The sequence below is a fragment of the Labrus bergylta genome, chromosome 11 (genome assembly GCF_963930695.1).
Source record: "Labrus bergylta chromosome 11, fLabBer1.1, whole genome shotgun sequence".
NCBI classification, from domain to species: domain Eukaryota; kingdom Metazoa; phylum Chordata; class Actinopteri; order Labriformes; family Labridae; genus Labrus; species Labrus bergylta.
In genome coordinates this window covers 19158198-19172371 of record NC_089205.1, presented here as the reverse complement: position 1 = coordinate 19172371, position 14174 = coordinate 19158198, and the positions used below count along the sequence as shown (strand labels likewise).

General features: G+C 40.6%; 1 protein-coding gene across 3 annotated transcripts in view; it reads right to left on the bottom strand.

Annotated features, from left to right (window-relative positions):
• The window catches only part of cadm1b (cell adhesion molecule 1b), a 155502-nt gene extending 142720 nt beyond the window's left edge, over positions 1-12782 (bottom strand). Inside the window, exon 1 of one of the 3 annotated variants that reach the window (XM_065960284.1) lies at positions 12631-12782. In XM_065960284.1, the coding sequence (XP_065816356.1) occupies positions 12631-12706 (76 nt within the window). In that variant the 5' untranslated portion in view covers positions 12707-12782. The remainder of the gene's footprint in view (positions 1-12630) is intronic. The other 2 variants (XM_065960285.1, XM_020654944.2) reach the window with 2 other exon arrangements.
• Between the last annotated feature and the right edge of the window lie 1392 nt (positions 12783-14174).

Below are 14174 nucleotides of genomic sequence, written 5' to 3'. Positions count from 1 at the left end.
ATTTAGGTTTCATACTGCTGGCTTTTTTTTGGAATTTTGTGAGAGGATCATTGAGCCATATTAAATCTGTACATAGTTTCATGGTTGTACAGGTATTTTAAGGCCCTCAAAAGAAACTTCCTATTTCATTGTTTAAAAAATGACAAGGGTTTGAAATTTTGTCTTTCAAGTTTTTACTGAGATTAATGATTATTATTATTATTATTATTATTATTATTATTATAAGGATCTATCAATTAGATCTTGATGAGTCTGCGTGCAACATACTCACAGCTGCTAGTGTAGTAGTTAAAGATTTTGGCAGCATTAAAAGGGTGATTTCAAGTAATTACCTTGTTTATGACTTACAAATAATGACAATCTTGTTTATAAAGCACAGTGCCTCAGGGGAATAAGAGTGCGAGTTGTGCTTTGTGTTGTGCCTGCATGAAAACTAGATCCCTTGAGTAAATGGTACAGACTTATTTACATGTATCTGCTGTGCCTCCATTAAGCAGACTGACACAAGAGAGCGAGCAACACTGAAACAAGTAAAAAAAAAAAAAATCCATACATGATTCATACGCAACATGAGCGACAGAGCAAAGTTCAGTCTGAGCACACACAGGTTCAGCACTGTGCAGCTGTGTCTGTACATTTCACTTCATACTACGTCATACTGCTACTTACCATCATTTATATGCACACTAAAAGCAAGGAGTCAGATATGAGCAGACTTTTTTGTAAAGTAGCTCTGTGCCAACGAGTGCTGCCATGTGTTCTGCCTCGGAGGTTTGCAGAGAAACCAATTGGAATGCAGTTTTACGATCGCCAATTAAATTTATGTGAGTATCGTTGGATGTCGGAACTAAATGAGGCCTGATTGCAGAAAAGAGCATTGAATGCAGAGAGACTTTTCTTGTACAGTCAGCTTGTGTATACTGTCGACAGAACTAAAGACCCGTGCTGCTCAGAAGCTGTCACTTCTTAACTCGCAATAAGTGTGTATTGAGCTGCAGAAGTGCCAATGTTCTGTCATTTAGCTGACCTTTTCCATGCGCACATTTTATCTGCTGCTTCTTCCGAGTTTGTCATGAATATTGCTGCTGTAGCATCTAATACGGACATCCACTACAGAGACAAACAGCAAGCACTGCAACTGCCAATAGTGTAAGTTAAGAGAAGGGAGAGTTAGGGGATAAATGCCCTTCATACTTGGGAAATCAGGGGGAACTTAATATCTAACATGGATGTGAAATTGAAAGGCATTTATGTCCCGTTTGTGTTTTTTAACTTACAAAAGAGGATTTCTAATAAGTAACAAACAGTTCTTAAATAGAACTCAGTCTTGTGGTCATGTGTGATTTTGCTCTTCCTGTTTTCCTTTTTCTTCAATTGTATGATAGTGTGTCTCCTTTACTGTTCTGTCTTTGTATTCTTGTGCTTGTTTGGTACAGTTTTTGGTGTGTCTGTTGTTCAGTTTTATGTATTTTAAAAGGCCCATTTAGAGATTGGCATTGCAAATGAGCTCAGGCTGTAAATGCTGTAGTGTGTGGCTGGGGTTTACTTGCTCCACACTTGACCCTACAAATAAACATTGAGTAATAAAGAATAATAATAACTAAAATCATGTCAGAATAGACATAACGTGTGTTGTTGGTGGGTGTGGCCTTCTCCAATAAGACACAAAACTTCAGAGCGGCTCATCAAAGCAGTGTCAGAAAATAGTTCACTTTTGAGTATATATTTATATATGCAAATATGACTGCTCGTCTGTTTTTTTTTTTCCTTCCTCGGAATTGTTACACTGGTGGAACAAAGAACAAAGCACAGATGAAAGAATTAACTCGGAGTGAAAATCTGACAAGTGGAATCGGCTTATCTTGACAAATGAATAGCATTAATGAAGGTCTGCCACTGAGATCCGTCCAATGTGAGTACTTTTAACAGTACAACTATTTATTTTTTCAATATAAGTTGTAGCAGATTTAATAGGGAAGTGGTGTAAAGCAGAAGGAACAAAACAAGCATCAATGCATAATGATGAAGAAAAAAGTTGCATTGTCTCCATTAAGGCCCACAGCTCATTAACGGAGATTCAACAAACCCCATCACTTCTACTAAACCCAGTGGGGGGAAAAACAGAGACGAGAGAGGAGAATAACAATAAATATAGCAATTCCCAATGGAAGCAAAAACATAAGCTAAATACAATATTATTGGATTAATGAAGAAAGGAAGAAATGAAGAAGGAGACAAAGTTTGACATTAAACTGCTTTAATTGTTGTGGCGACTTTGACTGTAGCTTTTTGTTCCCATTTTAAAAGTCTGAATTTATAAGAAAAATTATTTGATATGTATGGAAAAGGTATTTCATTCACAACTTGTTTGTCTCCAAATAATTATTGCAAAAGTGGAAAGACAGTTTTGCTTGGCATTGGACGCTCCCATAGGTTAGATGAGCAGCAAACCACATCTTTCCAGGGAGCACAGAGCTAAACCCCTACATGGGAGAACCAAAGGCTTGAAGCAGAAAGGAGGCAGCTGAGGTGGTGGAGGCAAAGCCTTACCAGCAGCAGCAGAGGGTGTTTAGCACTGATGTAGCAGAGGTCAGTGGGATGGAAGTTGTGTTTAAAAGCCAGACTATTTGCAACCCCAGATAAAAAAAAAAATAACAGAATGAGTGTGAGTAACTGTGAATCAAGAGGGGTGCCGGATAGCTTAGCGGTTATGTTGCATGCCCCATGTACAGAGGCTATAGTCCTAGTCGCAGCGGCCCAGGGGTTTTTCGAATCTGACCTCAGCCCTCTGCTGCATGTCATCCCCAATCTCACCTCCCAACATTTCCTGTCTCTCTTCAGCTGTCCTATCTAATAAAAGGCAAAAGTGCCTCCGCCCCCTAAAAAAGCTGTGAATCAAGAGGTTTTGTCATGGTAAGCGCAGAACTGCAAAGCTGCTGTACTGTAAACTCGACATCTGAACCTCAGCTGATGGTTTGGCAGCAGGAGGTTTAGCCACTTCCCTTGTTAGCTGTAGACACACTGCTATTTGGGAGCCAATGGATCAACGCCATATTTCCCCCTGAATACATTTCCCTGTCATCTCAGATGTAAACAATGTGACTTTGAGTTTCCCTCTTTCATTAGCTCTATCGCCTCCCATGTCGCTCTGCAGTGCAATGTCTCAAGTATGAGCAGTAATCAATAGGCTACTGGTTTGGGTGAATGAGTCTTAGTGCTCGCTTTGCACACTGTTGATCAGCCTGACAATGACAGATTATAGGGCTGTATCTGAGAGTAATTAAGATGGGTCTATTGTCTCACTGATAACTCAAGATCATGATGCCCCTGAGGCAGAAAGCACCAACCTGTCTGACAGCAGCGCCGTTCTGTAAACACCTTGAAAGCATTCTGATGATTCACCTTGAGAGGCAGCTCTGCATCTACTGCCAATCCTGGAACAATTGTCTTTTCTTTTGTGATCTTTTTTAAGAGTACTACTTCTGCTATAAGGTGTTTCCTTTAAATACCTCTCAAGGTCTCTACTCAGGTTATTAAGTACTACCTGAAGTAAATTAAGATGTAAAAGGGCCATTTATCTAAAACCATACTGGATCAATACAAAACCAAGAGGTGTTTTCTATTTTCCAATATCCCAATCCATCTTAAAGGGGTAGTGTTTTTTTGTGTGGTTTCTTGTATGGAGTCGACTGAAAATGGAAACAACTCTAATGTCTAAGCTCATAACAAGCAGCCAGATAAAATAAAGTCATAGCGAGTGATGCAGCAATACAACTTTTTACACAATACAACTTTTTATATACCTGCGCTTTGGGTGTTGTTAAAGATCAAGTACCGATCTAATACCATTGTTAAACTTATAGGCTAAATGTGTAGACAGGACTGGGATTTATCCTTTATCTGGATTTATCAGTAGCTGGCAAAAATTATTAGGCTTATTTTATTCTGTATAAAAAATCTAAAAGTAAAAGCAGATATTGGGCCTTAAGAAGAGCTCTTGGCAGAATTTATTTTCAACTAAGTTAGCAGTTTTCCTGTTTCCACAAGAACTAGGCTAACCAATTTGGAGTGTTTTTTATCGTTCCATTTACCTCTCAGCATAAACACACATAAATACTTATCCATCCATTATATTGACCACTTTTCCCATTTGAGGGACGCTGGAGCAAATCCCGGCTGTCATTAGACGGGAGGCGGGGTACACCCTGGACTGTTAGCCAGTCATTCACACGGATGACATACAGACAGACAACCAGCCACATTCACACCTGCTGGGAATTAAGAGTCACCAATTTACCTAACGAACATGTCTTTGGGAAGAAGGAAGGAACCCACGCATGCAGGGGGGAAATGCAAATTCCACACAGAGAGGCTGTTCCGATGGGGATTCAAACCATGGAACCTCCTTGCTGTGAGGCAACAGTGCTAACCACTGCACCACTGTGCAGTCTTATGCATACTTATCAAAATGTTTAGACCAACAACTCATGAGTCAACCTTCAAAACAATACTTCGTTTTATGTTTTTTTCAGCTGTTCCCTATTTAATGTCACTTAAAGTTTTAAGTATGTGTGGATTTTTGGCTGTTGGTCCGACTACACTGGGAATTCTTCTCTTTGAAATGATTGATCAGTTAGTTGAAAAGGGAGCATTTCATTAAAAGATGACCATTCTAAATGAGGTATGTTTTATGTCAGTGATTCTGCCTGAATACATTCTTTTATGAGTCTGTTTGTTTCTAGTGCTTTATTGTATTTAATGTTATTTCTTAAAAAACTGTTTGCTCTCTCCAGCTGGCACCGCTGAGTGTACAGTATTGTTCAAATAAAATTGGAGGAACATTAGCATGCAATGGAGGCTTTGCTGAAAAGAAACATAGAAAGTTGGAAGGACCGGGCTATTCTAATGTTGTCCCCGAGTCTCTCGCTCCATCCTGCTGTGTAAGGGAATAATATTTCATTCAGGCTGCATAAATGCATTTGCAAACAGCTATCTGACAAGAAAGGAAGGGAGCGATTCCAGGAGGCTGTTAAGCAAGTATGGTACCTGTCCTAATATGACACTACATGGGAAAATGCTGAGGAAATTAGATTTTTAAAACATTTTCACAGCATCAGCATCACTGCCTTTCTATAAGCAATGCAAAATGTATTAATTAGTGTAGTGTTTGCATTCTGTTGGCACCGACTTGTTCGCGTCCGTGTACTTTAGATTTTCTGCAGCGGCATTGCATTACCTCCACCTGTGTGCAGCTGCTTACACAGTACTCTAGGTACACAGTCTTTATTTTATCTGGCCGAGATCTGCCCAAACAAGCCCAGAGAGGAGATGGAGAGACACCGCTGCTCTCTTGTTGTCTGCTGCTGAGATGCCACTGAGAGAAGGAAAAAAAAAAGCTCTCGCCTTCAGATTTCCATGAGAATGAAAGGCTTGCCATCAATCCACAGTGGACACAGCAGATTGGATTGGACCAAAGGGGGCTTGGGACAGCCAAACGGCCCCCCAACTCAATATCTCTAAAGGTGACCAAAACAACAGACTTTATCATGATAAGCTCACTCTTAGTAAACCAGACAAACACTGTGTGGAGAAAAAGAACCTTTTCCATTTCAATTCGAGCAGTGGATTAGAGCGAGCTCGATAACTGAATTTATCGATCAGAGGTTCAGTCTTCTTTCTCAGAAAGAGTCTTTTCTCATCCCCATTGATCAGCTATTATTTAGTCTTAATGTTGTGAGTTGTTCTCTGAGACTTATCCAATCTTCAAAGACTCCTACTGTTCAATGTCTCTTTAGCTGTGACAGGACAGTTTCTTTAAAACAGTTTGCATTTATTTGGTATTGTGCGTAAAAATTTAAAGACATAAGGCAACAGTTAGTGAAAGATCAGTCAGGTCTATCCTCAGTCAGTCAAATGGGTTACCTAAATTTAGGCTGCGATTGTGGTCTGTCTATGGTGTCAGAAGAGCAGCATTCAATACTGCAATGCCCAAATGACATACTATGCTATCTAATATTTATGAGAATGTGATCATTGGGGTCTCAGATGTTGCACATGACACATGCATTCGTGAACAAATTATGAAGAGCGCCCCATTGGGCTGATCAGTGTAATTTTGGTTAATGTGAGCTGCATCCTCAAAAACAGACAGAATCCATCAAGAGGATTTTATGAGCATTACGCTAATGTGCATGACAAGACATACGGCTGATCAATGATGCACAATAATTAAGCAGAATAAGAAAATATAATACATAGAAAACTAATAACATCATAGAAAAGGTCCTCTTGTTACAGCCTTCAAATGGCAGATAGAAGAAATAATCATTTGGTCAAATTTTTGAGTTAGTACTGTATGACAAGTTCCAAATGGCAGCCAAATGTGAACATACCTACTTCATATGCCTGATGTTAACATGCTTAAAAATAAATTACAAGTACAAAAAATTAGAAAGTCTGTTCTTGAGCTCTGAGCTGAAAGTTAACATTTACCTGCTGTAATAGTTACCACTACCATCACAATGCTTTAAACAGGGTCAACTGCACCTACAGTACCAGATGGCTAGAAAGTGCAACATGTTAAGCTTTTCTTAATGCCTTTAAAAAGTTATCAATATTCAATTGCAGCTTACAACTAGGGACGATCCTAGCTGACTGTTTTCCTATTCCGTTAAATAGTTGTTTAAATTCACTTTTTTTTAAAATTAAAGATCATTTTGGGGGTTTTTGGGCATTTATTTTAGACAGTGGATAGAGTCAGAAATCATGGAGAGAGAGAGTAGGGAATGGCATGGGGGGAAAGTTGCCACATATCGGACTGGAAACCGGGCCCGCCCACTTGGAGGACCGTAGCCATCCGTACATGGGGCTCGCGCATAAACCACTACGCTACCGGCGCCACCCTTCATGCACATTTTTGTTCAGATTCAGTGATCTAAGGAACAGGGGACCATGCAGCAGTGAGAGTGACTAGGCAGCAGATGAATTTTCCCACCAGTGCCTGCAACTTGATTTTGATATTATTTGGCAATCCACAACACTAGAGTAATATTTTCGGAAAATTATGGGTAATATTTTTTTTTTTACTTATCCAGCAGCTCAAAAAAAAAAAAAAGAGTGGGACATCGGTACACCCAAAATGCAGAAGCTGTCACTCTTCACTGTCCTTTCTAATAAAGCTAAAAAAAAATGGCCCCCATAAAATATCTTTAAAGTAAATAAATAAAAATGATAAATTTGAATTTTGCCAGTGTGAGAAAAAGTGTAAGTGAGGATGATCTTCAAAACTTTTCCGGGACACACATCCACGGTTAAGAAGGTGACAACTTCAAGACACTTTTTTAAAACTAGATTCTCATATGTAAAAAAATGTTGTTTGAATTACAAAGCATATCTGCCCAATGGATGTCTTCCTTTAGAAAGTACTGTGCTTCTAATGCTCCGCAGCCTTAATGGAGGCTTGTAATTGCTCCATCACCCGTACTAATGTGCACTCTCTGCCCTTTTCCAAACAAAAACATTACATTTGCTGTATTTTTTTCCCACTTCATTGTGGGCTTGATTGTCATTGCTAAGCATGGTATCCAATAGAGTGAGGTCTCTCAGATTCAGGGAACACAGAGAACAATGTCATATTCATAAGCGGAGACATCAGCTCTCCTCCTCATTACCACAGCAGCGTCATGAATGGAAGCTTCTGTCCTCACCGTCATGAAAGAACCTGTCATCTGTCTGTTTCTCCTAATTGACTGTTTACTACATTTCCACACAGACGGATGGACAGAGACACATATTTTAGATCGTCAGTTAGACACCACCGTACAAATCGCTTACCTAGCAGAAGAAAAAAAATCCTCTTATTTTTAAAACATCTTTCAAAGTGATGAAAATGTCTAAAACAGTGCTCCTGTGACCTCGACAAAACTAGCAGATACAGTGTTTACTCCAAGGTCCCACTATGTGGAGAAAAACCCTTGTACCAAGCACCCAAGGTGATGTTCCTGAGAGGAGATTGGACCCTTTCAGAAGCAGAAAAGTGTATTAACTCAAGGATAAAAAAAGAGTTTTCTCTTTTTTCCCCACCAACATTGAGCGCCACAACCAACTTCTCTCAGGCTAACTCGCTGCAGCCTTTGACCTGTATGGACAAACACCAATCTGCTATTCACTTCGAAGTTGCAAGGACCCTCTGCTTTCACATCCTGTTCATAAGAAATCTCAAAAAGTGGGAAGCATGATCCCGAACACAGTGTTAATGGTTTGAATACATTCAATTTACCAGCAAGAACTTCGCACACGTACGATAAATGCAGAAAACCCAGAGCCTGGAGGTGTGGATAGATATCCGCATGACCTCCATTGTTACATCTGAAACCAGTGGCTAAGTTCCTTCCATGCATCAGCTGCCAATTCTCTGCAAGCCCCTCGCTTTTTAACGGTATGATTAGCTGCCACCACATAAAGTAGTGCCATGCATTATCTCGCAATTAGAGTGGGGCTTATTAAGCAGAGTTTAATGTAAATTTAATGAGCAATAAATTCAATTTCTTTAAATAGAAGAGTTTATTATTCTTACAAATGATGAACTGTGGTGATCTCAATGTACAGGCGATGAAATACTTCACGAGCGGGGCACATATCAATGGGCCATTAAGTGGGGTATTACATTTATCCTGAAACATGGTACGGCACGGTGAGAGCTATTTTACACAGATGGAGGAGAGAGATGACTTTGGTTTGCTACAGAGGGAGTGCTGATGTGCTGCGTGTGGTTCTGATAGCGCAGAAACAATTACATCATTAATTAATTTGTATATCTGGATCCAAAAAATACAAATGTCATATTTTCTCTACCTCATGTAACAGTAAAAAGTTGAAGTTTTTACTCAAATATGACATAATTAACTCAGCTTTCAGAAATAGGATTTTACTGTTCACACTTGCACAAAATGTGAGAACGCAGCAGGATATAATCAGGAGTATTCACCACGAGCAAGTGGGAGGGGGGCGGTGATGTTTATTCCCTGCTGTAAGTGCATGACCATACACTAAATGTACGTGACCTGTGTGATATTGTGATTCTGTCAAACTACACGTAACATTGATATGAAGGTAAATATTCTCAATATTCTTTTTGCTTCATCTTTCACTTCCGCGTTGTTCTTTTTACACCATGTCCTCCACATGACAGGGATAGTCTCTCACCATGAGGTGCATGTGTGAACAGCCACATCAGGAGGATTTCAGGCACAGTCCTTCTTAAATTTGCATTCAAGTAAAAATGTTGGTGTACTCTTACTTAAATATTTAAATCTTAACTGACTTTGTAGTTCTACTACAAAACTGAAGAGGTTTCATTTGCAATTGGTCGTTACTTTGGAGAATAACTATTTATAAAGAAAAACGGCTATCGTCCTTTAAGTAGTTCAACGTTTGACACCTTAAAGCTGCTGTGAGGAACTTTTGGTTTGTGTTGATTTTGGCGCCCCCCCATGTGGACACAGCAGAATGTCTTATCTGTGCTGATCTTGTTCTGTTACATGGTAGATGTTCATCATTTAGCTTTATTCATTTAAATATATCACTCACTGAGAATCTTTGCTGTGTGGAAAAATTGCTGTCTGGGTCTCGTCTGACACTTTCAGCTTTCACAGGCATTGAAATAACTATCCAGAAATAATCTGTATTTTCACTGGTAGTCTGGCTTTCTTTTGTAGCTCATATGGAGCCATCAGTATTCAACTCAATCTATTCAATAACCAGTTAAAACTCCTCACAGGAGCTTTAAGTGTGGATTGCTTCTTTTTAATTTGGGTATTTTACTTAAAATGTAATATTTATACTGCTGCTTTGCTACTTTTACTCCTGTAAGATCTACATTTTTAATTTGATAAGCCTTTGCTATCTGCTTTTTGTAATAAATGTATCTTCAACAAGCAACTGAAACAGGTATAAACATACTTCTTTTGGACACAAGTAGAGTCAAATACTGACAGTGTCTCACGAATCATAATGTCCCTCACACAAACAAAAAACAAAGTGAACCTTTGCATTTGCAAGGCCCTGCAGCCTTTTGAACAACTCCAATGTAAACCCCTCTGCGACATTATTAGATGTTCAGAGCACCTGCTCAGAGGGACATGGCCTAAAAGAAACAAAGATCAAGACTGCCAAATTTAGCGTGACACCAAAACTCTATCAAGTTACCAATTTATCTTGAACTTCAATCTTTTTCTTAACGTAACCAGGTTTTTTTTTTTCGCTCTACACTTAACTAACAGGCAGTTTCACATTAACATGAAAGTCAGAAAACAGAATATCCTGTGTGTCTGTTTGTATGGGGAGCTAAGGGCCAGGAAAAAGGGCATCAGTATTCAAACACCTGGAATGAGAACACGTTGGCACCACTGACATAAAGAAAAGCAGCTCAACAGTTGAATGATAACTGAGGAAATAAACACTTCCAACCCCCAGAACACACACACTCACACACACAGTGGAGGCAAACACAAATTGAGGGCAGAGCAGCACACTGCTCGCAGATTTGAGCGGTATCTGTTTCAAAGCCAGAGCCCACCGTAAGCAGCGAGAGATCTTCAATTACTCATCGAGTCACGTGCCAGCTGGCAACCAAGAGACCCGTAACAACTGTACGTTTCCTTTTGTTTCTCTGAGATGCCGTCCTTCAGCGGCGCCTTGAGGCTTCATGACAGCTCGTATTGATCCACTTCACCATCACTCAGCCCTGACGAATGACTGTAAGCTGGCACAGAGCAGGATTATGCAACCTTCTGAAATTTGACCATCTGATCTGCTACAACAGGCCGAGCCCTGGGAGAAGCAGGGGAGCGCTGTACCACTAGAGAGAGTCTTTTTGTTCAGATGCAAAGTGTTTCAGGGTTTCATAACAGGACGCACAGCAGAGATGTCTCACTCCCTCTGCATGCTTTAAGAACAACAAACCCCGAATCTTTCTGTTTTCTTTTATTAACCCTGCTTTCCTCTGTATCCTTAGACTAAACTAAACACTGCTTGTGTCAAGCAGTATCCAGTTAGTGGGACTCTTCCCCTCTCAGCAGACAAATCGGATTGTGGAGCATTAACAAAGAAAAATTGGAGGCTGTCAAAAAGCAGACTGTCAGCACTTCACAAAACAACAGCCGGGGCCCTTCCTTTCTTTGCTCCAGGCAGCATCTGGCACAAACACAATCAAACGAATGAAAAACTTGAGGTCAGATCATCATCGCCTGTTTGGGGGATTTCAAATGCTGCGTCTCTTTTACTGAAGGTGCACCTCCGTGCTTTGAGCTTGAGGTTATTGTGCATTCAAGATGGATTCTTTTATTTGACTGAGAGGTTAATTAACTTAATGTGACAAGGAGGCGCAAGACAATGCTGTAAATGTCATTCAACCGCTATTCAACACCAGCCGTAATAAATTCAACAACTGGGAAATAAAAGCAGGAAGCAGGTTACCAATCCCACTACACAGACTCAAACAAACACACATCAAACAAACACACACAGTTTTTGATGACTTTCTGCAGACCTGTTGATGGCTGATGCAGGTACCACTATTGTAAGCTACACTGCTTGGCATCATCGAGAAGAGATTTCTTGGCGAGAAGAAAAACGCCAAGAAATCCCAACCCAAGGAAGTGCAAACCTGTCATCGCAACTGTTGCATGCCGGTTTTTTTTTTTTTTTTTTTTTATAACCCGGAGGAATAACAACACAACATATCCATCTTACACACTGGGAGGGATTTAAAGCGGCTGCAAAGTGACATTTGACCGCTTTACATGCGTCAGTTATTGACAACAGGAACGTTTTCCAGGAATAAAAAAGGAGGGAGAAACACTGACGCATGTAACTGATGCAACAGCGGAGGGATAACGGAGAGGGAAAATGCAATGGTCCTGGTTTATCATGCAGCAGATTTACATCTCTGACAGGAGGAGAAGTGAAGACTGCGGACTGGAACACACACACACACACACACACGCACACACACACAACTCTCTGCTATCGGAGGCTGCGGTTGTGCGGACAGAGGACACTGTGCGAGACGAGAGCTGCAATGCGTGTTTTTGCTCCAAAGATGCACGTGAAGCTCACACTTGAGAGATTTGGAGTCATTCTTGATGAGTTAGGAATAGTATGCGGAATTATCACTAATGGAAAGGAGTGCGTTTGAGTCGTGTTGTGTCATTTAAGAGGCACGTTTCAGTGTGCAATGCATTTAACTTGCCCTTTAGGTTATATACTGTACGTACATTTCGCACGATTATCACTAGGGATACTTTAACTGCGCATTTGCAATTGTGAAGCATTCACGTTACTTTTGTTACAGCCGTCCTCCGTAGCCTATATAATGCAGTAAAAAAAAAAAAAAAAAAAAAAATCCAATAAATGCGCGAAATAAATAGCCCAACAATCCCGAAGAACCAGCGTGGAAATTGTGGAGTCCAAAGCAATAGAAAGTGATGCTGAGATCTGTGGGGAAGCTTGTGCGCATCCAGCGCGCAAACGCAACACAACTTCTCCCCGCTACTCTCCCGGCTTTACGCTGTGGAGGAAGAGGAGGAAATACTGACTCCCAGACCCTGAAATAAAGCATTCAACTCTTACCTTTTTGCAGAAACGCCGACAAAATCACGAAAAAAGAGAGAGAAATAGCGAGAGATCCGCTCCCCGTGATCGCCATGTTGGACACCTGCTTGAGACTGGCGGCGCTAAATCACCTAGAGACGGCCATGGGATGAAAATGTAGACACATGAGAGGAGGAGGAGGAGGGAGGGCTCAAGCAGGGAGCTTGCGATCATATTGGGCTGCATTATGTTGCAATGACATCTAGGCCTATAAAATGATATAGGAATATTACAGTGGCATTGGGAAGAATAAAAAAAAAAGAGATGTCAGAACTGTAATGGATTGCCAGTGAGCACAAAAGACGCACAATAATTCCCACTAGGAGTATAGAAGGAATATTACTGTGATGCCATGGGAAGTGTAAAATACACTGGAGCGCGGTGAGGTAACCATAAACTCACCAGTGAGAACCACACACACTTTATAGGAATATTAGAGCCATTTTCTTTTATGGTTATAGGCTGTTAGTTCATGTGAGTGAGACCAACGTATCCTCAACTCGCCGCACTGAGGGTTTATTTTACAGCTTGAGCACAAATAATTCTGTGCTGAAACCGCATTTAGTTTGTGTTTATTATACAGTTGTGAGGCCAATATCGATGTAAAGGTGCTGTTTGTTAAACGGAGTGTGCATTGCAGTCTGTTTGAGGCTGCATGTTAAGAAACGGTGCGCCTATTTCACACTTGTTCACGACAAAAACACACATTCATGCACTTGCTCAGTTGAACTGTAACAGCAGGTATTCAGGGGGCTTTGTGGTATTTGAAAGAAATCATGAAAAAAATGGACTGGATGTGGCACCATAGCATTAAACACAGCTTCATTCAAAGTGTAGTCAGTAAAGTTTTGTGAAACTCTCTGAATCAACTGTGTTGAAGCCTACTCATAGAGCGCCCCCGTTGCCTTGAACTCGGTATTGCAGCTTGTAATTGTAGCTGACACGTGCTCAAAAGGTGACACGCTTCTAAAAATTGAAATGAAGAAGAAATTCACATGCTAAAATAACACCTCCTGAGTGGAAATGAAATAGAGGAGATTATTAATAAGTGTGACCAGATGAACTCTCTCTGTATCTGGTCTTGTTTCAGCTTCCCTTACTTATTCTCACCTGGAACAGTACATTTGGAATATCTTCTGGGAATTTCGCAGAGCTACAGAGGAGCAGTGCATGACAACGTTGAATCTCATTTCCCTCCTTCATTGTGTCAAAACAGCACAAAGGCTGCTAATTGCACAATCTATTCTCTGAGCCTGCGTGTCAGTCCTCATTCCATGGATGAGTAGATAGCATTTAGAGCTTCACTCCGATGCTTCGGCCGTCCCCATCGCTACAGATTGAATTCCACACATCAAATTTATTTCAGATGTTATTATCTGTGGCAGCTTGCCAGTTCTGCCTGCCACTCACACAATGTCTCCACAAGGTGTTTTCCCCTCACAGCGCCGGCCTGGGCTGCTTTATTTTCAGACGGCATAGCATCAGTCTGCACCTGGTGGAGACATTCTCAATAAGTTATACTT